Source organism: Syngnathoides biaculeatus, chromosome 2, assembly GCF_019802595.1.
Source record: "Syngnathoides biaculeatus isolate LvHL_M chromosome 2, ASM1980259v1, whole genome shotgun sequence".
Taxonomy (NCBI): domain Eukaryota; kingdom Metazoa; phylum Chordata; class Actinopteri; order Syngnathiformes; family Syngnathidae; genus Syngnathoides; species Syngnathoides biaculeatus.
Genome location: NC_084641.1, coordinates 17106017 through 17132643, shown reverse-complemented (window position 1 = coordinate 17132643; position 26627 = coordinate 17106017). Strand labels below are relative to the sequence as shown.

Here is a 26627-nt window from a genome sequence, read left to right as displayed (position 1 = left end):
TCCCAGGTGAGGTGTTCCAGGCGTGTCTGACCGGGAGGAGACTCCAGGGACGAGCCAAGACACGCTGAAGAAGACTATGTCTCTTGGGTTGCTAGGAAATGGCTGTGGAGAGGGAGGTCTGGGCTTCTCTGCTAAGGCTAATCCCCCATAACCCGACCTCAGATAAGCAAAAGAAAATTGATGGCTATAAATAATTGTCACGTTTAATTGTATTATTTTGCATGGATGCCAACATGAGGTTTATAACAATGTGTGTGTTTCATTCAATTTAATGCCAAGTACCATTTAATTCCCAAGGAAAGTTCCCAGTTTGAAATATCTCCAAAATTTCCCAATTTAAATTCCCATGGAATTTTACTGGAAACGTTTGAGAAAATTTCCAACCTTGCTTCTTTTCAATAGGCCACTATATTCCAGCTTTAAACCTACATAAAGCAACTACACATCAAGGTAAACCTGTCAAAAACCAAGTGCTACATTCTACCTTAAACCCAGCACTACTTTTTCAGGCTGCATAGTTCCTTAAGGGCGAGGGTGTTGTCTGAGAATGGCACCAGAAGAAAGACACTGACGTGTAGAGAGGTTGACAGGAAACAGGAAGTTGGGAGAGAGAGAAGTTGGCCAGAGAGGAATTTGTACAGGAAGCCATACAAAGAGAACAAAGAAATCAGACAGAGAAACCAGAACTTGGGACAGGGAAATGGGCAGGATGCTGGATGTGATGACGGTCAGGAAGCGAGATGGGCGAAAGTTGGACAGCGGGGACAGACAGTGTCATCTACAAACACAAATGATAAATGCATAATCAGTATATCCAAAACGAGCAGAGCTGCACATACGAAGTCACCATGGTGGCGCCACCACAGGTTGGGATGATAATGGTGGTGGTGGCCAACAAAGACAGTAGACCTTTTCAGAAAGTTTGTAAACAAGTGGCATCAGGGTGCTTCCAGGAGGCAGAATGCAAGTTACTACCACAGACCTGAACTAAAAATGATAAAAACTTGTTTGGGGTGTGCCTATAAATATACCCCAAACTGATTTTTGTCTCCTTAAAAACAAAAAATAAATTCAGCGGGACAGGTAGGTACATTGAGTGGATGTTGTTGTACAAAGAAAATGGCAAGACTCCATAGTGGCCACTTCTAAAATAACATACTATCAATTTAACCCTCAAAAGAGCAAACCTGTGTCATTATTCCATGGGACAGAAAAGTCAAATCAGTCCTGAAACGATGTAAACTACTGTATATCTGAATTATTTTTTACCTTTCACCTTACCAGTTTAAATGTAAATTATGATTGCTGTTCCATCTTTTGCCTCATAACATCTTTTTGAGTACACATCACCTGTTCAAACTATAGGTCGGTAGAGAAGGCTAAAATTTTCTAAAAATGTTCACTCTGTTTTCGTCAAATGAGTTTAAGTGTTGTGCACATTAGAGCAATCTGCTGAACTAAAGAGTCATTTGAGACCGTTTGTGCAGTCTGCTTGCGTTGGGGACTTTCCAGCCGCAAAAGACCTTGAAAGGCATCTCTAATATTTTTGATATTTTTCACCATGGGAAATGAAAAACTCACCATTATGAGCGCTACTACTGCTACATCCTGAAGGCAGAAATTTAGCTAGCCAGTCAAAATGCATCCTCAGTTCACATGATTTCAAGATGGTGGGCCCCAGCGATATTTTCAGCAACTTCAGAATGTCATTTGCCACCTGAAAAGGGCACTCAGACCTCATCTGAATGAGAACAAGGGTCTCACAATTGGATGTGCGATTTCACAATCAGTTGCGAACTGCTCCAGCGGGGGATGGGAACCACCATCTTGGAATCATGTGACGGGAATATGTGTTTCAATGGACCGCCTCAATTTTTGCACTCAGGGTGTAGCTTGAGTACCTTTTTTTCACCTAGCAATGTGAAAAATAAGCCTCAGATATTTGTCACGGTGCCTTACGAGGCAAAAATGTCACAAAAATAACATTACACACATTAAACTTAACCTCTTAAACTGACTTTCTTCAGCAGATAGTTTCAGAGTGCGGCAGACTAAAGCGTTAGCGTGTTTACTAGCGACGCCGTCACAGATTGAGCTGTCTCTTGCCACCCGGAACTAAGTGGAACAGCATGGTGAAAAGTTCTATTCTGGTTTGCCAGGACAAAACAAAAATCAAGGAAAAAAAAAAAAAAGGTTTAACCGCCAACACAACTTGGTTGTGATGGCAGTGCTACAGTGGGGCACCACCAAACGGTCAGTGGACACAAATCTACATGAGAAGACGCCACTAAGACACACTCTGACATACACTCCCTCTCTCACACACATATGACAAACAATTTCTCTATTAAGGTGAAAAACAGATTCAGTTAATCTTCATATTGTTCATCTTCATAATCTTCATCCAGTCAGTGGCATGTATGCAGTACAATATACAGTATGTGCATCCTCGTCACGACGGGGGCAGAGTCACGCAGAGACATCCAAAAGATCCGGTTCTTTTTTTTATTTTTATTATTATTTTTTAAAACTGTCTAATTGCTAGGCAACGGCAGGTTCCCGGATTCAAAGTTTGTGTTGTCATCTCTGATTGGTTTGGAGACCAATCAGATGGCGGTCCTGAATGGATAATGTCTGGATGTGTGTTTTTACACTGAAACCACAGGAAGGAGGGTGGTCCTAACATTACCTGCTACAGGGATTCTGTGCATGTGCATGTGTGTGTGTCATTGTGTGTCGAGCGCACTGCGTGCCACCCAGCCTTCGGCTGCTGGCGAGTCGCTGTTAGCTGGTCGGTACACGAGACTCTGACCCTGTTGGTTGGAGGCCAGAATTTGAACTTTCTCGCCTCGGAACACGCAGATCTCATCTTCGCGTACGGCCACAAAGTCCTGAAGAACCAGCACCAACTCCTACAGGGAAAAAGGTCCTGATCAGAGCCGTCACTGTTACCTTGAGAAAGTAACTTGCCGTAATTCGCGGCCTGCAGAGCGCACCAGGTTATAAGCCTCACAGAGTACATTTGTAAAGGAAATACCATTTGGTACATACATAGTGTACGCCACAACTCTGTAAAAGCCGCCAGTGCCCACATTGAAACAAGTTATTTACAAAGAAAGACGGTACACAGAAAGAGTTTAACACTAGGGCAGTTCTAACAGGGCCAGTAAAAGTCACTTCCTCAGCACATATATTCCACCGGTCTCATTCCTTTACCGCTCGAGTGCCTTCTTCACTTCCTTACCACACTCTCCATTGGTCTGTATTGTTGACCCCAATATTTGAAGTCATCTACCTTTGCTATCTCTTCTCCCTGGAGCTTCACTCTTCCTCCCCCGCCCTTCACATATATTCTGTTTTACTTCGGCTAATCTTCATTCCTCTCCTTTCCATTGTGTACCTCTATCTTTCTAACTGTTCCTCCGCCTGTTCCCTGCTGATCACTATATCATGTGCGAACATCATGGTCCAATTTGAATCCAGTCTAACCTCATCTGTCAGCCTATCCATTACTACCGCAAACGGGAAGGGGCTCAGCGCGGAACCCTGATGCAGTTCCACCTCCACCTTAAATTCTTATGTTATGTTAATACTTATGTTCCCTTATCAAGGACGAACAATCCAACTTTCTAAATTCTGCTTCACAATGACAACAAGAAGGTACAAAGTGAGAATTTACATCTTAATCTTGCAATCCCAATAAAAGTTAATCACTGACTATACAAATTTAAAAAAAACTGTTCATGGAACAGGAACCTTAAAAAAAACAAAAATTAAAAAAAAAAAAAAAAAAAATCTAGATGTGTGTAGCCCACTTGAGATTTGACTCCCACCTGGACGTCCTGATCGCTGTCGGTCAACGGTTGAGGAGCGTGGCCGTTTGGTGTGGGTGGGGCTGAAGGTGATCGTCCTGATGACAGCGGGCGGGTCACTGATATCCCACCTTCCTTTTTCTGGTACTCAATAGGAGACTGGAGAGCTAAACGGTGGCATTAAATATAAAAAAAAAGGTTCATGGAACAATGCAATGCGTCTGTCCCTTCACTCACCAGAGAGGAAGTTGTTCTGAGCATCTAGCAGGGCGGCGATGTTCTCCACCCATGTGGTCTTGATGTCGGTGGAGGATGCCTGGAGCGTGAAGCGCTCCGCCGAGCCACGAGACCACAACATAAACTTACACGGGTCTCCCTCCACGCTCTCCTGCATGGCCAGGTAACTCACCTGAAGACAAAACTACAGTGAATCCCCGCTATGTCACAGATTATTTTTTTTAAGGGTTTTATGCTATCCAGGCTGGATGTCAGCATTGAGCTGGTAGGCTTTTATTATTTTATGGTTTGGTTGAAAATTTTGCTGTTTAAACAATGTTTTATGTGTCATGTTAGCAATGAACTTCTACTGGATGTGACAAACCGCTTGATGCTTTGCGAGCGTCTCAAGCAAGTCTCTTATTTGATCGTCGTCCATTGCTTGAAAGGGAGAGTTTGAAAAGCAGCACTAATGAACATTTAAAATAAATGCTTGAAAACAAATTTGTGTTGAAAGTGAGTGAGAGGGATTAAACTATTAAGTTTTTTTTAATAATTCCCAAACTGCGTGTGGGTCTGAAGCATATCCCCCGTGATAAACGAGGATTTAATCAACTTCGACTTGAACGAGTATGGATCAGTCTGACCTTAATGCTATTCTTGAACTGGTATCCGAGGTTGTTGGATCCTTTGCGGAGGAGCTCGCTGAAGATAATGATCTGCTCAAACAGGAAGACCCGGCGCTCTTTGCTCCGAGACAAAACTCCGCCGTCTTGCTCCCACACACAGAAGGTCTCCTGTTGCAGCAGCTTACCCTGGGAGGTCAACTTCCCCTGAGGACAGACACGCATCAGGCCACTCAAGACGCATTAGAAATTGGTACACCACATAGTGATCACACTTGTTCTTTCCGTCATCCCCAAAATGGAAGAGAACACCAGATACTGTTTGGCTAAGGTAATATTGCAGCAAAGGCCTTGTTGTCTTAACCATGTATTTCCTCTCAGGTGAGTCGTCTGCTATGGTCGACTGACTCTAATGTGGACGATGTGCGAATATATTGTAGCTTCTGCCCAGGTGTTGAGACGCAACCCAGGAGGTTGTCGAGCAAAAAATCTCTACTGATCAATGGAAGTTAGGAAAGGTGAGTTCAATTTCACAAGCCACATCCCAACCTTACCACTAATTAAGAAATCACCTAATTAGAATCTGTCAGAGAACTTGAAGTAGGCTACAAGAGCTCTAGAACCAATGCATCATGCCACAACCCAAAGAAATTCAAGCAAAAAAAGCGATTGAAAGCCACCACCTGGAAAAGGTTACAAAGCCATTTCCAAGGCTTTGGGGATCCAGCAGACCAACTCTCAGAGCCGTTATCCACAAATGGAGAAAACTGCGAACATTGGCAAGGCTTCCCAGGAACGGATGACCAACTAAAATTGCTCCAAGAGTGCAACGACGACTCATCCAGGAGGTCACAGAAGAACCTTGAACAACAGGTAAAGACCTACAGGCCCCGCTGGCCTCAGTTAAGGTCAGTGTACATGACTTATCATAAGAAAGACACTGGCCAAAAATGGCATCCGTGGGAGCGTTCACTGGCATAAACACTGCTGTCAGCAAAGAATACAAAGGCTCGTCTCACATTTGCCAAAAAACATCTTGATGATCCTCAAGACTTTTGGAGAAAGATTATGTGGACTGACGAGTCAAAAATTGAACTTTTTGGAAGGTTTGCGGCCCGTTGCATCTGGCATAAATATGGCACAGAACAGTAGGCCAACAGTGAAACATGGTGGTCGGAGTGTGATGGTCTGGGCCTGCATTGCTGCCTCAGGACCAGGACAATTTAGGGCGATTGATGGAACAATGAATTCTGTTGTGTACTAGAAAATCCTGAGGGAGAATGTCTGGCCATCAGTTCGTGCCCTTAAACTCAAGCGTTCTTGGATCGTGCAGCCGGACAACGATCGAAAACACACCAGCATGTAGAAAACCCTCCAATATGGCTGACTTGAAGAAGAATATGACAAAATTCCTCCAAAACGATGTGAAAGACTCCACCAATGATCACAAATGCTTGATTTTAGTTATTACCGGTACTGTCAATGGTGGCACAATCCGCTATTTGCTTCAGGGGGTAATTACTTTTTCGGAAAGTATTGGATTTTTTCATAATTAAATTAAATTGTCATTTGAAAACTGGATTCTGTATTGCCTGGGGTTGTCTGAGTGATTATTAAAATTGGTTTCATGAGTTGAAACCTGTGTGTGTGATAGATGTGCAAAAGAGAAAAAAAAATGAAATCAGGAAAGGGGCGAATACATTTTTCACCCCACTGTACTTCTATTGATCATTAAAAAGTTCAATACTTTGTAATACTTTAATACTGTCTGAAAACTAATAGTGTGCTGTAACCACACCAAGAATAACAAAAAAAAAAACTTTCTGCGCTTACCTTCTACTCTTATTCAGTGCCCCCCAGCTCCCACAAATGCACCCCTGCTCGTATCAGCCCCTGACTTACAATGCAATAAATATCACATTAACAAGAGCGCCCCAGCCATCAACTAATTCAATGTAAAAATTTACTATCATGGCCAACATAGAAGAAGTAGCATTTAATTTTATTCTGAAAAAGTCATTTTGTTTATTGATGTACTCTACCTGTGGAGTGTATGAACTGGGGGGAAAAAAAAATTCATCCAAACATCTCAAAAGGATCTATTTTTGTGCTGTAATTTCATTACCATGAAACAACATTTTTGCTCAGTGTTATACTGTCAGAACCTGACACTGACCCATGTCTCGTGGGAACTCGTCGTTACTTTCTTATCTTTTGCCACAAGTATCCTGGGATTTGTTTAAATCTAGAAGTAATACTTAAAATTGAATTACTCCCACTTTTTTGAAAGGGGTGGGGGGTAATTTTGGAACTGTGTAGTTTCTGGTTTATTAGCATACCTCATATCCCTGCAGGCGGCCGAGGTTCATCATGTCATTGCAGCGCTTCGGGACCAGCGACATCAGCTCCAGAGCTTTCTACAAACAAATTGCACGAGGTGGTGAAATGCGTCCGACCGAATGGTCGAGTCAGCACTTTGGAAACCCACCTCGATCTCCTCGCAGTCCATCCCAGCTTTGGCCGTGTACTTCAAGAAATCCTGAGACGCACACAAATCAGCTTTAATATTTTCTGTCATGCGAAAAGCTCTGCAAACCCGACGCGTCTTGTGACCTTCAGCAGGAGCTGATACTTGGTGATCCTCTGGATGGGCTTGATTAGGTAATCGCTGATGGACATCCTGCAGCTGATTTCATGCTGGATCTCCTACAAACACACACACACACACACACTTTAATTTTTTTCAAACTAAAGTTTTACATGCTTGAGCCAAAAACAAAAGGCACTTAAAACTTTTTTTTCGTCATTTACTGATTTTAATAAAATGTATGATCGAAAATAAAATTCCAACTGTTTCATGCAGAGGAAGTGAAGTGGCGTTGCTAGCGGTTAGTGGCGGTGATTTAAAAAAAAGCACGGAAATGTACAGTACCTCAAAGAAGGACTCGTACTCGATGACGATGTACTCTGATCGCGGCTTGTTCTGACAGTAAACAACGTACATGTGAAGGCGACGCTCCTGCAGTGCAAACATACCCACAAGCAAAAAGAGGAGATTCAATCACATCTGCCGTTTATTTCCATTTGTTCATCCATCCAGCCATTCCCTTTTAAAATCATTATCCTCAATAGGGTCGCAGGTCCGCTGGCACCTATCTCATCTGGCTTCGGCAAGAGCTGGGGTACATGAACTGGTCACACGCCAGTTGCAGGGCAGAGAGTTTGGGTAGCGTTAAACAATCTAACACTCACATTCCCATCTAAGGACAATTGAGTCTTCAATTAACCTGCCATGGACGTTTTTGGAATGTGGGAGAAAACAGTAGTACCCAGAGAAAACCCATGCAGGCACAGAGAGAACACGCAAACTCCACACAGGCAGGACTGTGAGTTGAAGCTGGGAACTCAGAATTGTGAGTGCGCCAACTCAGTTTGTTCATGAACACTCAAAAAAAAAAAAAAAAAGTTTCACTACAGAAACACAACTCACATGTCTGATGAAGAGGTCGGCCAGTAAGTCGTGATTTTGAATGCAACGCTCCAACTCGACCAGGAAGAAACTTGGGGACAACATAAAATGAATTTGTTGACTGTGTGAGAGATTACAGATTTGAACATTTACTGTTTCAGATCAACACAGAAAGTTCCCCCACCCCAATGTTTTCCATACAAATGGTGTGTCACACAAACGCTGCTCCTCATATCAGAATCTATTAATATCAAAGTTTTCCTAACTTTAAGTTAGTTCTTGACCAGCTAGTATAACAGCTAACACAGCTAGCATGTATTTTGAACAAAAATTCAAACATTGGTTTGCAATCCTGTTACTGTCAATGCATGTAGAATTTTAAAAAAATAAGATTCAAATAACTATTTCAAAGTAAAAGATTCTTCCAGCAATATCTTTCAGATGTTTTTCAGGTGCCCGAGTATCTGTAATAGGGTTTGCGCCATCCATCGATCTATTTTCCAGGCCGCTTATCCTCTCAAGGGTCACAGTAAGGAAAAATATATTAATCCATCAATTTTCTAAGCCGCTTATACTCACGAGGGTCACGGTAGTGCTGGGGACTATCCCAGCTATCACCGTGCAGAAGGGAGGGTACACCCTGAACTGGTTGCCAGCCAATTGCAGGGCACATGGAGACAGAAAACTGTCGCACCGAGGGGCAATTTAGAGTCTCCATTGGATGCAGGTTTTTGGGATGTGGGAGGAAATCGGAGTGCCCAAAGAAAACCCACATAGGCATGGATAGAACATGCAACCTTCACACAGGCGGGGCCGGGATTTGAACCCCAGTCCTCAGAACTGTGAGGCTGACACTCTACATTTGCGCCACCGTACCACTGCAAAATACATATGACAAGTAAAGTAAAAATGGTACAATTAATGGTAGAGCTGCATGAATCAAATGATTTATTTCCATATTTCCCCAAAATATTCGGCCTATGACAATTATTATTATTACACCAACTTTATAGTTTGCTAAATAAGATGGAGATCATTATCAATTCTTGTGGTGAGCCACCGGCAAGTTGGAGGGCTGTGCCAATAGCCGCTAGTGAAACACCGGCAGACCAGTGTTGGCTCTGTCAAAACTCCACGGCCTTGCACCATGTGCAGCGCGTAGCACACAACAGAGACACAAAAGGCCGAGCTTATTATGTTCATGACGTTCGCGAGCCCACGAGCTATGAACCAGCAAGCTAAGAAGCTAAACGGTGACCCGGCGGGGTTGTTTAAAATGTCAGCGCCTTGCTCCGAGTTGTCGAGCCCATTAGTCTCAGTGGACATAAACGCGGTAAAGTTAAGCGTTTATTAAGCACAACCTCAGTGGCACACACACCATTCAGCCAGTGGTTGACTACAGCAAATGTATTTGACTGACAGGTGAAGGGCTCTTCTCCAAAAAAACCAACCACACAGTCCTGCAGCTCGAAGTCAGGAAATATTTTTACATGACATCAGAGGCATAAAACAAACAAAAAAAAATACTGTGAGATTTATGGGAAAATATATTGTCAAGTGCACATTTTAGTGACAGGCCTAGAAAAACATTAAAAAAAAATAAATAAAAACAAGCGCTTGGTTTTCAAATATGTCGGTGCCTAATGTGTTCCCCACATATACACTCACTCGCGATGCCAGTCGTAGATCTGCTGAATGTTGCCAAAAACGATCTTGTCTTTTCCTCTCATGTCCTCTGGGATTCCTCTGACATCCAACCTTGACATAAAGCCCTGTTGCGCACACACAACAGCATTGGTGTCAAGTACCTACATCTGTGTCCTCTATAAATTGTGATTTGCAGTGTACACATTTGGCATTTGACCTCAACGATGACACCCAAGTCCTTCACGTAGTCCTTCTCTGACTGGACCATCTCATTCACTACAAACCTACGCACAGACACCCAACGTTAAGCTGGACACGCCTCGAGCGGGAGCTTCACTTATCTTTCCCGACTGATGGGTGCATTCGTCTCACATGCGTCCTCTCATAGCTTTGTTGGTGTGCTCGCTGTCCGACTCGGAACTCTGGTCTGAGTCGAGCGCCTGTGGACCAAGGACAGTGTCGCGCACGTGTGTGTGTGTGTGTGTGTGTGTGTGTGTGTGTGAATTAGAAGAATTAAAAACAAACAAAAAAAAATACTGTGAGATTTATGGGAAAATATATTGTCAAGTGCACATTTTAGTGACAGGCCTAGAAAAACATTAAAAAAAAATAAATAAAAACAAGCGCTTGGTTTTCAAATATGTCGGTGCCTAATGTGTTCCCCACATATACACTCACTCGCGATGCCAGTCGTAGATCTGCTGAATGTTGCCAAAAACGATCTTGTCTTTTCCTCTCATGTCCTCTGGGATTCCTCTGACATCCAACCTTGACATAAAGCCCTGTTGCGCACACACAACAGCATTGGTGTCAAGTACCTACATCTGTGTCCTCTATAAATTGTGATTTGCAGTGTACACATTTGGCATTTGACCTCAACGATGACACCCAAGTCCTTCACGTAGTCCTTCTCTGACTGGACCATCTCATTCACTACAAACCTACGCACAGACACCCAACGTTAAGCTGGACACGCCTCGAGCGGGAGCTTCACTTATCTTTCCCGACTGATGGGTGCATTCGTCTCACATGCGTCCTCTCATAGCTTTGTTGGTGTGCTCGCTGTCCGACTCGGAACTCTGGTCTGAGTCGAGCGCCTGTGGACCAAGGACAGTGTCGCGCGCGTGTGTGTGTGTGTGTGTGTGTGTGTGAATTAGAAGAATTAAAAACAAACAAAAAAAAAAAATACGTAGTTGGGGGTGGGGGGAATTGATGTTACCGCTGCGTTGTTGGGATCTTTAATAATCTGCATGGGTGGTGGCAAGGGGGTGTGACTTTCTTCCTCTGGCTCTTCCTCTCCTCCGCTTTGTCCAGCATCCTCCTTCTTCCCCTTCTGTGCACAGGAACCAACAAACCCATCTGCTGTATCTTTGAGATGTACAACGGTTTTCATACAGAAAATGGATGGTTGGATTAATAATAATAAATGCCTTGAGATATGAGATCCCTTCATTGACCACGTCCATCCATCCATTTTCTTTGCCGCTTATCCTCACGAGGGTCGCGGGGAGTGCTGGAGCCTATCCCAGCTGTCAATGGGCAGGGGGCACGGTACATCCTGAACTGGTTGCCAGCCAATCGCAGGGCGCATAGAGACAAACAACAGCTGCATCAGAATCACACCTAGGGGCAATTTAGTGTCTCCAATTAATGTTACATGTTTTTTTAGGATGTGGGAGGAAACCGGAGTGCCCGGAGAAAACCCGCCCAGGCACGGGGAGAACATGCAAACTCCACACAGGCGGGTCCGGGATTGAACCCGGAACCTCAGAACTGTGAGGCCAATGCTCTACCAGCTGAGCCTCCGTACCACCTCATTGACCATGTTCCTAACCCAAAACACTTTGTACGTTATGTGAAATGATCTTTTCCCATTTAAATGATTGGAAATGCTATCAATCTGTTCTAACCTCCCCCCAAAAAACAACAGAACCGGTCAGGCGTCTTTATAGTCCTGCGCACCGGTGGCCGACAGCATCCACATCGTATCACGTGACAGAGACATTATGTCGCACGGCCCGTATGCATCACTTGATGTGCACACGGCAAAAATGATTGCTATGCATAAAATGTTGTAGAGATCATCTCTCGTGATTGGGCAGTGTTCCCCTTGGTTGTACATTTCATCTACACCACTGTCTTCGGGATCGATTTTGCAGTAGAATTAAATGTATCATCCTGTCATCTCGGTCCATTGGTTCAAGCAGACACTTTTTCATGGTCACCGTTGTTGTTGCTTTGTTTCTTGTTCCAGAAAGGAAAGTAAAAACGGCTACCGGAAATGGGCCAAAAAAAAAAAAAAAAAAATGCAGAGGAAACTGCCTGTGTGGGTTACGCTCGAGTATAAAAGCAAGCTACTCGCTTGCTGCCCATGCGAGTATAAAGAAGCCTTTGTGTGTATTTTAAGGATGAGGAGAAATAGCACTTCATAATGTAGCACTTTATTAAAACATACAATGACAGAACTGGGTTTTTGCCACACTGCATCAATATTAAATATTGTGCTGCTAGTGTGCTTAGCCACCTGGTGGCAGATACAACATACAGATACTGTTCATTGAGACATCCAACTCTTCTCAGTTCATCATTACAACACTAATACTAGTCATTCTTCATAGAGGATAAAGAATATATGACAGTACTGTCATAGGCTGTTTTACTGCACCGTCTGTGTTCACTGTAGCTAAATGGGTTGTAGCACCACAATGTGGATGCTTTTTGGGGTTAGAATCAAGATGGCAGACTCAGAGCCGGAGCTATACGTTTGTATTAATGAGACAATGTCATTTATTTTGTTTGACAAATGTAAACAGCGATAAAGTTTGAAGCCTCTCTTTGGAAAAAATGTTCATTAATTGCAACTGCCAAATTGCTGTTTGTTGTTAAGGGAGTGGAATCATTCACGTCACCTGTACCCCAAGGCACCACTGTAATAAGTCACTTTTTGACTCATTATTTGATTGCCAATCAAAAATGTAAAGAATGAATGATGCACAGATTTTTGTCTGGTGTCGTGTGATTGTTCATGATTTGTTGTCTGTGTCCCTACCATTGTTGAGTTCCCTGTGAGAGGCATCGTCACCTCTGGCCTGTTGTCTCGCCTCCTATTTCGGATTGGAGCTTTCTTCTGGCCGTCTGCTTTTCCTTGACTCAACCTCCTGACGGGACTGGTCAACCAGCGCTGTGGTGGTGAACCTTCAAGTTAGTCACTGTGATGATGATGATGGTAATGATGATGTGATTACTTGCTCTAGTTGAAAAACCATGGTACTGATCACTTTAAATATGGAAAGCAAATATTTTTTCAAGATTTATTTTTCAGGCCATTAGATGATTTTGAAATGATATGAAAGGGTTTTCGAATTAGAGTAGGCTAATTCTAAAGTTTTACCTTAGTCTAAAGTTTTGACTTTGCCTACTCCAAACTATAGACCAGCTGTGCTCTATGTGTCGATCGCGATCGACCAGCCAGTTTTGGCCAATCGCATGATGGCATGATCCAAAAAAAAAAAAAAAAAAGACAACCTATCATCCATCTCATTGCTTTATTCAAGCGTGGCCAAAACGTCGATTGCATGCACATAAAGGCGCATTCTAGCAGGCTGGCCACCTATTTCCGCTCTCTCTTTTGTTTTCTCCACAGCAGTCGTGGCGAATTCCCCCTGCTCTGAACAATTAGCGTCGGCGAATATAAGACATTTAGGTGGGCGTAAATTACTAGCGGATTTGCGCTATTCCTTTTGAAGCTCACGTCAGCTAGCTAGCTAGTTAGATGGATAGATTAGATAGCTAGATGGGATATAAAAAGGTCTACATACCCCAGTTCAAATACCAGGTTTTTATGATGTGAGAAGAGACCAAGATAAATAATCATTTCAAAACTCTTTCCACCATTAATGTGACCAATAACCTGTACTCAATTTTTTAAAAATCATCTTTGAGCAGCTAAGTAAACATAAACAACTGAGATGTCACATCCTCAGCCAGCACACACCTGCCACTTGTCAAATTATCATCACAGTATTAGAAACCTCGAGAGTTTGTGCCAATACTGACTACTATTTACAAGCTTTAATAATTCCTTCCACCAGTTCCAGCTGCCATCCCCAAGCGTCACAGCAGCTATGGTGTTCTTTTGACGATGTCGTCTTTGGACGATAACAAAAACGCAAACGGGTGGGGAAAATGTGGAGTTTGACGAAAACGGACTGTTTTTATTTTTAGGAATCTTGTCGACCATATCATGACTTGTATGCTGGAGTTATTGAACGCGTTACTGGTATGAGCAGAACTGACTTCAATTTTTAAATTACCTTCAAGGTGTTTCCTGTCCCTGAGCCACTACGTTTGGGTGCTGGGGAACTGGCAACACCCCCTGGAGCCCCTCCCGCATTGGAGACAACAGTGGATGTCCCAGCTGAGAGGAAAGATAAAAAAATAGCAGCGTTGGGATTAAGTCATATATACGCAAGTGACAAGTCATTTTCAAGTTTTCAGTAAATGCCAAGTTACAAGTGAGTCGGGTCAAACTGGGGTTAAGCAAGCCATAAAAATTGCTGCCACAACATATTTTAAACCACAAAACCAGCATTCATATCTAATACAGTACTTAATATCAAAGTATAGCTATCAATGAGCTTAACTTTTAAGTTAATGCATCTTACCCATTTTCCTGGCTTTATACAACCAAATTACATGTCATAGTTGTCTCTTATTATTTAGTTAAAGCTTGCACGTTGCCGTTCTTTTTTGTCCCCTTTATCAAAAACACAATCCTTAAGTGCTTTGGCGCTCCTTCCATGAAAGTTGCTTAATCAAGTGGCCTCCGCATCATAGGATAGCGGGTTGCCAGGTGTGCATGCACCCCACAAAAATTAAAAAAAAAAATTAAAATAAATTAGCCCACTATCTTGAAAAATTCATACTTTCTAATGTTAACAAGCATGACTGGTCAAGTCAAGTAACGACAATACAAAGTCAAAATCAAATTGAATCTTTTATTAATTTTAGACAAGCAGGTCTCAAGTCCTAAAATAGGCGACATATTCTCGTCGCCCACCTCTTTATTTTTCTTACTTTGAGTGGGGTGAGCGTGCAGCCCAACTGTCTCAGGGGTTAATGATCCAGAATCTGCTGAGGAAAACACAAAGTTACACACACTAAAGTGTAAAGTAGTAAGATATGCAGCCTCATGAACGTGACCTCGACCAGTCACGCAAGAGACTATCACATGTGACGCATATAATCAATTTCCAATAATTGGTCCAAAAGGTAATTATTTTCTCCAAATAATTCATCACAGTCCATTTGATCAATTCCAGGTACATGTAGTGACAGGTAGAACAGTAAAATGCTCTTCCACTTAATGACTGAAGATACAGTAACTCACAGAAGCGAGTACACTGTTGGGAATATTATAGTACACTGCAGAAAAATCACTTTGCTACACTCTAAAGTAGTCATTGTGCAAGCTTGCACAAGAGTCTACAACTTACTGACCCCTCATAAGAACTCGACGCACAAGTTGTTCAGCCGCAACAAAAATGAGTAAATGAAAATGTCCAAATTGGGCTCAGTCAGCCACTTTCCCTTCCCTCGTGTCATGTGACACGTTCCTGTCACAAGGTCACAGGTGCGAATGGGGAAGCAGGTGTGTTAAATTTGGCGTCAGGGTTCTCATGCGGTCGGATGTTGGTCAGTGGGAGTTTAATGCAAAGAACTCAGGGAGGATTTCAAGAAGAAATGTGACTTCACATCAAAGTGCAGCAATTGACTACTACTGTCAATTGTAGTGGTCTTTTGTCCCAAGATTTAATAAAATACAGTATTTACAAAAAGGTAAGGGGTATACACGCTTGTGTGAGTTACTGCGTACAATCCGTGACATTTGGCGTGCCGTGAGAGTTTTCAAAAGTAAACTATGTAGGGTTTCATTTGTCTCAATGAAGGTAGGGAAATACTAGTATACAGTACACATCCATTAAGTTTGTGTGTGACTGTGCTTCACACGCACACAGAAACCTGCATGTCCAGTTTAACATGTCTGAAAAATTCCTGCTATGCGTCAAGACTCGAGATTTGCTGTCAATGTTTAACCTCCTATCCCACACAACGCGCCTCTCTGACCCACCTCGTCGGTCCTCGCACGTAATCCAACCCCAAACGACAGAGCAATCCCAGCATGCAGTTCTGCCACGCCGCATGTTTCAGTGGGCGTCCATGTGGCCAGAGCAGAAGTTGGGGAGATCCCTCAGACGGGCTTCATGGTTGTTATGAAGAAGTAGACCCAAGTCCAGAGAAGGACCGGTCAGGGGGTGGGGCTTATTCGAAGAGGCGGGGTTCTACTGTATTTGGAGGGGTGTGTGGTATTTGATGAATTCCGATGAGTTGTTTAGTGACAAGGAAATATGTGTGCTTTAAAGGTGAAAATGTTGAAAACATCCATCCGTTCATTTCGTGTAGCGCTCATCCCCAAAAGGTTAGAAGAGGAACTGGAGCCCATCCCACCTGACTTTGTCCAAGGGGTGAGCTACACTTTGATTTGGTCACCATCTAATCGCAGGGCACGTATAGGCAAACAAGCGTTCACAGCTATGGACAAACCCTAACCCGTCTAAACCTTTTCTATCGAGGGGTTCATACAGAAAAAGGGAAGGAAGAGGGAGGGGATCCCGACTTAATATTGTGTTTATGAAAGATATTAAAAAACAAAAAAGAAATTCAATGTGCTGTAAGTCAACTTACACCAATTGTGTACATCATTCATAAAGACAGTTAAGCCTAAAACTGCAGTTTAGTCACAATTTCATTTTTTCTTCCATCCATCCATCCATTTTCTGATGGAATAGCAAGATCTTTCAGATGTTTTGCAGGTGCCGGAGTATCTGTAATAGGGTTGCGCCATCCATTGATTCATTTTCCAGGCTGCTTATCCTCACAAAGGTCGCAGTATGGCAGATTATATCCATCCATCCATCCATCAATTTTCTGAGCCACTTATCCTCACGAGGGTCGCGGTAGTGCTGATGCCTATCCCAGCTATCATCGGGCAGGAGGCGAGGTACACCCTGAACTCGTTACCAGCGGATCGCAGCGCACATGAAGACTGGCAACAGTCGCACTCACAATCACACCTTGGGGCAATTTAGAGTCTCTAATGAATGCATGTTTTTGGGATGTCGGAGGAAACCGGCATGCCCGGAGAAAACCCACGCAGATGCGGGGAGAACATGCAAACTCCACACAGCTGGGATATGAACCCCGGTGCTCAGAACTGTGAGGCAGACACTCTAACCTGTTGCTCCACCCTGCAGCCACATTCAGATGTATTTCTTTTTTTTTTTTAATGAAAAAAATAATCTGATTGATGCTTGTCTGATTAAAAATGATTGTGAGTGAGGCTGTCTGTCTCTATGTGCCCTGCGATTGGCTGCCAACCAGTTCATGGTGTAGCCTGCCTCCTGCCCGTCTACAGCTGGGATAGGCTCCAGCACTCCCGTGACCCTTGTGAGGATAAGCGGCTAAGAAAATGGATGCATGGTGGATGGATGAAAAAAATGGCAATTTTTCAATAAACGTTAATTTTTTAAGTAATGTGATAAGTTATGTTCAAATATATCAAAGTTTTTATTTAAATTAATTTCAATTACAGTAATCCGTCATTTTTCGTGGTTAATTGGTGCCAGACCCACCCGCAAAAAGTGAAAAACCGTGAAGTAGGGGTAAATTGCGTTTTTTTTTTTTTTTTTTTTTTTGTTGCTCTATAGGTCCTTGTCGTCTTGCTGGGGATGGCACATTATACCCTATCAATGCGTCTTCCCGCTACAATACTGTACTAATTTATGCTGGCGTTTGATCTGTGAAGTAGAGAGGGATTACTGTACTTTTCACATTATTTTTTGTCTAAACTATGATAACTTTTTATATTTTACAATTTAAAAAAACATGGTAAAATTTCTGGATTGACCACTAACCCAAAGTTAGCTCGAATAGGCTCCAGCTAACCCGCAACCCTGATGAGGATGAGCGCAATAGAAAATGGATGAATGTAGATTCCCAGAGAAAGTTAAAAATGGAACAGATGCATTTTTTTTTTTTTTTAAGCAAGAATCAGAGTCAGGATGTTGACCTGCAGATTCCTCCTAACTGAATGGGCTTAAGTGACTTTATCATCACTTTTTATCATTAATATCTCTTTGCAAATGTCATACATGTAACACTCGCGTGCAATATTTCAAAGTTGCGTGTCCTGACAAAGTAACCAGTGTTCTGAATCTTTTATGTTGCGCTTCTCTGAAATATTTAGAGAACACTGACAGAGGCAGGAAAGGACACAAATACACCAAAATACCTCAAGAGGAAGAGCAAAGGACAGCAGACGGGGGAAATGAGTACCCGGTACGTGAGAGGGAGAGTCTGGGTTCCTGAACACACTCACCCTTCCCAGAGCTCGTCAGCGAGGATGAATTGGAGGCACTGAAAGAGGTAGTGGTGATGCAGGACGGGGCATTCCCTGAGGAGGCAGGGGACGCCGGAACCAGTGCTTCCATGTCGGCCGCACTGTGAGAGTGTGACAGGCACAGCGCGCTCGTGGGCAACAAGCCCTCCTGGTGGGAAAACAGTCCAAATCAACACCTGAGACCGGTAGCTGTTTCTGGCATGTCCATTACGTGCAACCACAGAGGGTGCGGCACCGACGCAATCGTGGGCACTTCTGAAACTCTCACCTGTTGCGGAGTTTGATCGGTGGTTCTGACCAGACACCAGCCGGCTCGCTCGGCCGAGCGCTCCACTAGCTCGACGGTTTGACCGCAGCGGACGCTGAGCTCCCCTGGTGATCCAGAGGAAAAATCCAGCAGCACCGCCACTAGCTCACAGCCTCCTGAAAGCTGGATGAAGGGACACAGACACGCAGGTCAATTATTGCAATGTTCAGCTTGTACAGAACCCATCCTTTAAAAATGCGTCACACGATGAGGCGCTCTAAAGCACCTTAAGTCCCGGTCCAGTCAAGTTGGCAAAGACTCAGCCAAAAACCAGGCAATCTACTGCCAACCTGATGCCCCAGTCCAGACGCTAACTGTCATGTTGGACTTTTTTTTTTTACTCAGACCTCACTCTTCTGCCTTCTCTCAAGTCCGGGTACACACGCATGACAGACGAAGAGGTGGTCTAAAGTGGCCACGCCAGCAGACTATCCGAAGGGAAGATGCATGATTGGTGTGTAGGCATAGCTGGCTAGCTCCCCGCACGTTGCAAACGCTCAAGTTCTCAAGTCACACAAAGAAACAAAACCTACCTCTGCAGTTGAGCAACGACGCAAAGTTTTCTCAGAGTGGGACTACGAAGGGAGGAAACCCCCTCACACACAAACAGACAGGCACACACCCAGCTGCAGCAGTGATGAGATCATTACACACACGCCTCTCAACACAGTGTCAGTGAGCGATACCTTGTCGCTGTCAGCAGTGTTTTGGGATGTTCGGGAGGCGATGGAGACAGTATCGGGCTGACTGCTGGCGTCGCCCAGGCTGTCGGCATCTTCGCTGGTCTCCCTGTCAAACAGGATGTGCAAAAAAATGCTGTAAAACTGAGATTCTCAGTGTGGAAAGCGGACTCACTGTCGGGAAATCTTGGGTTGAGTGATAGGGCCTGAAATTCATATCACGGTACAAACTGAATCCCTTCACGAAACGGGACGATTGCGATGTGAACATTCTTTGAGAGTACAAATAATGATGGAAATATTGCTCAGCCAAATGTGATTTTTTTTTTTTTTTTTTAGTTCCAAACCCAGCCAAGTTTCAGCTAAAAGTGCCTCTAGCCTCCTAAGCATTAATTCTGGTGTTTTGCTCGTCTACATTCCACTTTAGCTTAGCAGTTAGCATAGCTTCTCTGTCTTCTCCTGTCCTTGCTTCTTTCTCAGTGTGCCGCATGGTTAACTATTCTTTGTATGACTTAACGATACACATCATAACTTCATCTTTTTACGTGACTTAAGAGGAGAAGGATAGTGTTTAGCTGCGCCACTTAGCTACCGTCAGCTGGTAGCTGGCACGGAGCAAGTTAGCCAAGCAACAAGTAGCCAGGAAAGAAGCTTAGATGGGTGACTGTTGGACACAGACCCTGTGTGATCGCCAGCTCCTCCAGGTCAGTGGTCAAATGTGATTAAAGCCATTTTCACACTGAGGCAGATACAATGACATCATTAACAAGCATTATTCCGATTGCTCCAAATGAGTCTTAAAGTATAATTTAGGCCAAACTAATTCAGTCTACCCTGTATGAAACCAGACAAACAAACAGTGGAATGTACTTGTATACTAGCTACATCCATCCATCTATTTTCTTCACCGATTATCCTCACGAGGGTTGCGGGGAGTGCTGGAGCTTATCCCAGCTGTCAACAGGCAGGAGGCAAGTTACGCCCTGAACTGGTTGCCAGCCAATCGCAGGGCACATCGAGACAAACAGCCGCACTCACAATGACACCTAGGGGCTATTTAGAGTATCCAATTAATGTTGCATATTTTTGGAATGTGGGAGGAAACCGGAGTACCCGGAGGAAATCCACGCAGGCACGGGGAGAACATGCAAACTCCACACAGGCGGGTCCGGGATTGAACCCGGGACCTCAGAACTGCGAGGCCAACGCTTTACCAGCTGATCCACCGTGCCGCCCATTCTAACTACGATTAATTTGCATTTATTTTGAAATAAATATTTGTTTTCAATTTCTATTTAGGCGCCTGTTTTATTTCTTTATTTCTGCGCAGTGAATTTATTTCAGTCATTATTTAAATACAGTGCTTAATGTAGTGATATAAAATAATAATACCTCTCTTGTTTTTGATAAAGACTTGAGATACAATACTGCTGTGTTTTAAAGTTGGTCATTAAGGTGGGATGTAGAGTAGGTAGTATTTTTCCAACTGGTATTGGGTATAAGTAGTTTCCATACATCTAAAGTTAGTGGAGACGTCCTGCCAGTGTATTTTGCCTAGGATTGGTCATACTAATCGATTAATTTACGGTTGCATCCCAGCTAACAATTGTGTTTAGCACAATGGTGTTCAAAGTTCGAACCCCAGACCTCATAACTGTGAGGTGGACGTGGAAACCACTCCTCGACCAAAGCTCCCATTCTTTTGCAATTATTGTTATTATAAAAAAAAAAAAAAAAAACTTAAAATAAATTTATTGCGGCAGCACGGTGGCTCAGCTGGTAAAGCGTTGGCCTGACAGTTCTGAGGACCTGGGTACGATCCCGGCCCCCCCTGTGTGGAGCTTGCATGTTCTCGCTGTGCCTGCGTGGGTTTTCTCCAGGCACTCCGGTTTCCTCCCACATCCCAAAAAAACATGCAACATTAATTGGACACCCTAAATTGCCCCTAAGTGTGATTGTGAGTGCGGCTGTTGTCTGTCTCTATGTGCCCTGCGATTGGCTGGCAACCAGTTCAGGGTGTACCCCGCCTCCTGGCCGTTGACAGCTGGGATAGGCTCCAGCACTCCCCGCGATCCTCGTGAGGATAAGCGGCAAAAGAAAATGGATGGATACATTTATTGCTGATTCAAGGTAATGGGGTATGTCTTGTGCATTCTGACCTGCGTGTGATGCTGCGTTGTCTCCCAAGAGTCAGATTGGGGGTTTTCGGAAGAGGGATGGGCTCCCTCAGCGCCCCGCGCAGGTGACCTCGCCTTTCCTGGATCACCTGCCGAATGCTGCGGACCCACTCCTGCTTCAGCTCCAAGGACGATGCCTGAAAGGAGAGCGTGACAGTTTGAAGGACAAGTCACACTCCGGCTCACAAATGGAAGCAGCCGGCGAATCGTTTACTTTCAGAACCGTCTTGTTGTCCGAAGTTGGCGTCCTGCCAACCCAAAGCGCAAATTTACATGGATCCCCTTCTATATGTTCAGTCACACCAAGTTCTGATGTCTGACGTGGAGGGACAAAATAGTCATTAGAAGAGGCCTAATCCATTCGTGTCCCTGTATCAAGTCATGGAAATGGAGTGTTACCCTCAAACGGCTCTTGTAAAGGTACTTGGTTCGTCCTGATGAATCTTTCAATTCCTTGCTGAAGATGAGTGACAGCTCAAACAGGAAGAGGTGTCGGTCCCGCCCCTTCCTGATGAGAGACTTTGGTTCCCAAACGAGAAAAGAGTCCTGCAGCAGGAGTTCACCTTGCACCTCAAGGCCCTCTTCAAGACCTGACAATGACATGTCATCATTATTCCCAACCAATCTGTGAGCCTCCTTTTGGTGTTTATATTAAGAAAAATATACAACTTTGTGTTCAAATAAACAAGGCCCTGATATATCACTGAATAGCTACATTTGTAAATAAATTCAGACAGTCATCATTTTATTTCGGTATACAATGACAGTGATTTAGTCCTGCCACAAAATGACAATCCACAAGTAATTAATGACTCCCCAAAAAATGTTTATAACCTTACAGATGCCACAATATGGCAGCAATATACACAAATTTTTCCTGGATAAAACACCTCAACTCATTCCAACATAGTAATAAATATATATATTTTTATTCTTTTTTTTTTTTTTCAAGTAACTTTTGTTGCTAGTTTTGTCCACAGTAGAGTGCACTGACAAAACATAAATGACGATGACGTTGACATTGTTGTACTTGTGAAGGCCCGACAATCCCAAGTTTCAGGAGCACACTAATATAAAATGGTCTACCATATTCACACTGTGAAAATAAACACCTCCTGTAAAAATATTTCAAGACAGAGAATTTACAAAATTACAGTCAAACCTTTACTTCAAAAGAGGTTGCTTAGTTGGAACTTTTTTTTCCTTCCATGCAGTACCCCGACTAAAATTTTTAGGTATACATTTATGGTGCACACTCGCTGATTCATATCCATCCATCCATTTTCTATGCTGCTTATCCTCACGAACGTCACGGAGAGTGCTGGACCCTATCCCAGCTGTCAACGGGCAGGAGGCAGGGTACACCCTGAACCGGTCCCCAACCAATCGCAGGGAACATAGAGACCAACAGCCGCACTCACAATCACACCTAGGGTCAATTTAGAGTGTCCAGTTAATGTTGCATGTTTTTTGGGATGTGGGAGGAAACTGGAGTGGCCGGAGAAAACCCACGCAGGCACGTGGAGAACATGCAAACTCCACAAAGGCGGGGCCGGGATCGAACCCGGGTCCTCAGAACTGTGAGGTCAACGCTTTACCAGCTGACCCACTGTGCCGCCCGCTGATTCATAATAATGTTGAAATAAAGTTTGACACCCCTGTTCTACATGATAGGGAGACAAATAAGCTAGAGAGCCGGGTTACCTTCTAGCATGCTAACATGCATAGCATCATTAGCTCTCTTGGGAACACTCAGCATCACATCCAGGCCTTCCTTGATCTCCCCCTTTCCTTCTTCGCAGCACGCCAACAACTCCTGCAAATATTGCACACGTGTCAGTGGAGATTAATGGTCGGGGAGACCGTGTCAACAACTCACCTTGAGCAGAAGTTGATACTTTGTGATCCTTTGAACGGGTTTGATGAGTGCTGACGAGATGGAATTGGTGAGCCCGTGTCTCCTCTGGACCTCCTGCAATACCAACCAGACCCAAAATCCAAAATTGCTGGATCCAGACACCTATTGGATGTTTGTTTTTGTTTTTTTTTTAAGTCATTACCTCAAAGAAGCCACCACCATGTTGCTGGATCAATAAGCTGGAGTCTGGCTTGTTTCTGCAGTAGGTCACGTACATGTGGAACTTGTCAGCCTGAGAGGCGGAACATAAACACACTTAAGGGTGAGATCGTAGTGTATGAATTTACTGTTGTTTTCTTGATCATCAATGCATATTTGGTTACCCAGGTGACGAAACAATGTCCCACATCTTCAGGAAGCTGCTCATAATTCTCCAGCTCCTTCAGGAAAATACTGGAACAGACATTCCACGCTTATCGCACCACAGGCACACAATCACAAATGTGCTCTTCTCCAGGCGCTGTTGTACCTGTTATGGAATTCGTAGATATCCTGGATGTTCCCGAACACCACATCATCCCTGTTGCTAAGACCAGATGGAACGTCCTCAGAGCCGCTCGTCATCTCCCACATGTATGTCTGCAACAGGTAGGTGGGGGGTTGGGGGTCAGGAAGTATCATGTGGCACCAGCATTGGCACTGCCATATTTGTTTTTGTATGTAAGTACTGTACATTTTGGAACGTAAGTTCCTTTTTTTTTTTTTTTTTTTTTTTTTTACACAATTACTGTGTCTGTACTTCATCTTAAGTACAGAGTGTGAGTACCTTTGCCACCTTTGTTTAAAGCTCTTGCAAATTTGATTGCGTGGTACCTCAATGCATTCTTGAAGGTCTCGGACATAAACTCTCTCCGTCTGCAGCAGCTCCGCCATGATGTACCTGCAGCACACACCTGTTAGTAAACTTTGATCACACTAAGCCAGTGGTTCTCTGACCTTTTACTTCAAGTACGACTTCAAAAAATACTTAGCTCTTCAAGTACGACCATCTTTATTAATATAAAAAAATATATAATGTTATAGTCACATACAATACGATTAAATATATAAAGCTTCTGTCCTGTTTCTTTTTTAGGATGCACCAAATGGGCTTGGATGGAAAAAGATGACACACTCTGGCGACCCCTAATCGGGACAAGTCGAAAGGAAAAGAAGAAGAAGAAGTATGTGACTATAACATTGGGTTCATGTTTAAATAACACTGTGCTTAAATATTGGAAAATCAAATTTGCATTCATGTAATGATTCAATAATAATTTTTGCACAAACGTTAACAAAAAGATAAATGAAGAAACAGTTGTAAAACATTAAATGAAAATGTATTACACTTCAAATTAACTCAACTCGACGGAACGACTGCACTTTACTGGATTAACGCAAAGTAATAATACTAGTATGCACACAAAAAACATTTATAAAAAATGTAAACTGTATTTTATTTATTTTTTTAATGGAAAAAAATTGCTACCAGTTAGATACTCACTCTTTCTTGCGGGCTGAGCGTCTCTTTTCGTCGCTGACCTGATGGCTGGGGTCAGACAAATTGACCTCGGGGTCTGAGTCAGACAGACTGTTGGGAATCAACTCGAGTTCCAAGTCCTTGTTGTCCTAATGGAGAAAAAGTGTCATGTTTAGGTTCTTTAACAACCATCCATTCATTTTTGTTCATAAAATGTCCTCATTGGGGACATATGGAGCCTCTCCCAGCTGCTCAGCCAATTGCAGGTCCCATAAAAAAAAAAAAAATATATATACATAGAACCCACGGCACGGTAGGTCAGCTGGAAAGCGTTGGCCTCACAGTTCTGAGGTCACGCGTTCAATCCCGGACCCGCCTGTGTGGAGTTTGCATGTTCTCCCCATGTCTGTGGAAGTTTGCTTCAGACGCTCCAGTTTCATTTGGAGACTCTAAATTGGCCCAAGGTGTGATTGTGAGTGTGAATGGCTGTTTGTTTCTATGCATTACTGGCTGGCAACCAGTTTGGGATGTACGGCGCCCCCTGCTCGAAGATAGCTGGGATAGGCTCCAGCGCTTTCGCGACCCTTGTAAGGATAAGTGGCTCAGAAAATGGATCGATGATGTATTATTCGAATTGTATTGTAAACATGTTGTTTACGCAAAAGAAAAGCAGTTTTTGTCCTCTTACTACACCAGCTGTGAACCAAACTGTCATTGTTGGTGTACCCCCTAACACAGATTGCCCAAGATATACTGAAACAAGACATATTTCACACCACCCAGCAAAAATGTCACAAAATGTATAATATACTATACAGAAGACATATAGTATCGCCTCAGTTTATGTATTTCTGGGCCTTTTTATTTATAAGGAGAGCTATTATTGATCTGTTGTTTGAATGGAAACGGGTGGATACAATGATTGTACTTTGTGCCATTTAGTGTTAGAGAATTTAAATGTTCTGCCTCTCACTATGCATCACTGGCAGAGATAGATGAACAAAAATACATTATTTGCGGTGACAATAATTTTTCAACATTAGATAAAATCGTAATAGTGGTTTGGAGTCGCTGCCCTCGTGATTATAAATTGATGTCGTTTCACTATAATAACAATGATGAAGATGTGGTCAACTGAAAATGCTTATGACGCAGATCATACCTGTGAGCAGCCTCCCAGCGCGGTCTCCAGCAGTTGACGATACTGCCCCATCTTGAGAGTAAAGTCCCGGTACCGTTTATCCACAGCGGAAACACAACGGCGCAGTTCCAGGCGGTGGGCGTGGCCTTTCGATAGCATGCTCTCGGCCAGTTGGATGAGCAAGTGAACCTTCTCCTGGGTGTGCTAAAAACACGGCAGACATGGAGCCAGAGATTTGAATGCCATCATCTTTTGTCAGAATGCACACTCAAGAGATGAGTCGCACACCGTTCCAGGTGATCCAGCACAAAGTGCGATACTCTTTATTATCCAAGAAAGTATTTAATATTATAGTAAGCCGCTATAACAGGATGCACAGTTTGAACATCAACATTGTGCTTCAAAACCAGAAAATTTAAAAAAACGGTACTTAAATACTGACTGAATTCAAGTGAATAGCATGGAAAAGTTAAACATAAATTGTACCAAAATAAAACAAAAAACAAAACAAAAAACACGTTAAAGATCAAAAAAATAAAAAATAAATAGAATTGAAGTGTATTTGGGAAATGATTCTTTCACATACCACCAACACACTAAATTAGGCCTGGAAACTGGCCTCACAGTTCTGAGGACCGGGGTTCGAATCCCGACCCCGATTGTGTGGAGTTTGCATGTTCTTCCCGTGCCCGCGTGGGGTTTCTCCGGGCACTCCGG

At 43.4% G+C, this 26627-nt stretch overlaps 1 protein-coding gene and 1 long non-coding RNA gene across 5 annotated transcripts in view; one reads left to right on the top strand and one right to left on the bottom strand.

Moving 5' to 3' along the window:
* Positions 1-1054: 1054 nt before the first annotated feature.
* Positions 1055-26627, bottom strand: part of LOC133510041 (kalirin-like) — a 39894-nt gene continuing 14321 nt past the window's right edge. For 2 of the 4 annotated variants that reach the window (XM_061837711.1, XM_061837728.1), the window contains exons 28-48: positions 25932-26114; positions 24794-24918; positions 24124-24190; positions 23780-23889; positions 23634-23703; positions 23453-23542; positions 23272-23364; positions 23097-23208; positions 21792-21982; positions 21607-21708; positions 21375-21529; positions 19222-19324; positions 18497-18658; positions 18208-18376; positions 14847-14903; positions 14084-14187; positions 12820-12951; positions 10990-11103; positions 10800-10867; positions 10645-10711; positions 10338-10552 (exon numbers count right to left, since the gene is read on the bottom strand). In XM_061837711.1, the coding sequence (XP_061693695.1) occupies positions 10445-10552; positions 10645-10711; positions 10800-10867; positions 10990-11103; positions 12820-12951; positions 14084-14187; positions 14847-14903; positions 18208-18376; positions 18497-18658; positions 19222-19324; positions 21375-21529; positions 21607-21708; positions 21792-21982; positions 23097-23208; positions 23272-23364; positions 23453-23542; positions 23634-23703; positions 23780-23889; positions 24124-24190; positions 24794-24918; positions 25932-26114 (2382 nt within the window). In that variant the 3' untranslated portion in view covers positions 10338-10444. Of the gene's footprint in view, positions 2913-3833; positions 3980-4049; positions 4222-4675; positions 4862-6993; positions 7072-7142; positions 7194-7267; positions 7361-7586; positions 7674-8144; positions 8215-10337; positions 10553-10644; positions 10712-10799; positions 10868-10989; positions 11104-12819; positions 12952-14083; positions 14188-14846; positions 14904-18207; positions 18377-18496; positions 18659-19221; positions 19325-21374; positions 21530-21606; positions 21709-21791; positions 21983-23096; positions 23209-23271; positions 23365-23452; positions 23543-23633; positions 23704-23779; positions 23890-24123; positions 24191-24793; positions 24919-25931; positions 26115-26627 lie in introns of those variants that run through there. The other 2 variants (XM_061837735.1, XM_061837721.1) reach the window with 2 other exon arrangements.
* On the top strand, positions 15275-21447 carry LOC133510134 (uncharacterized). Its single transcript, XR_009797532.1, has 3 exons — positions 15275-15608; positions 16193-16294; positions 21404-21447. It is a non-coding gene; the product is annotated as an uncharacterized LOC133510134 (long non-coding RNA).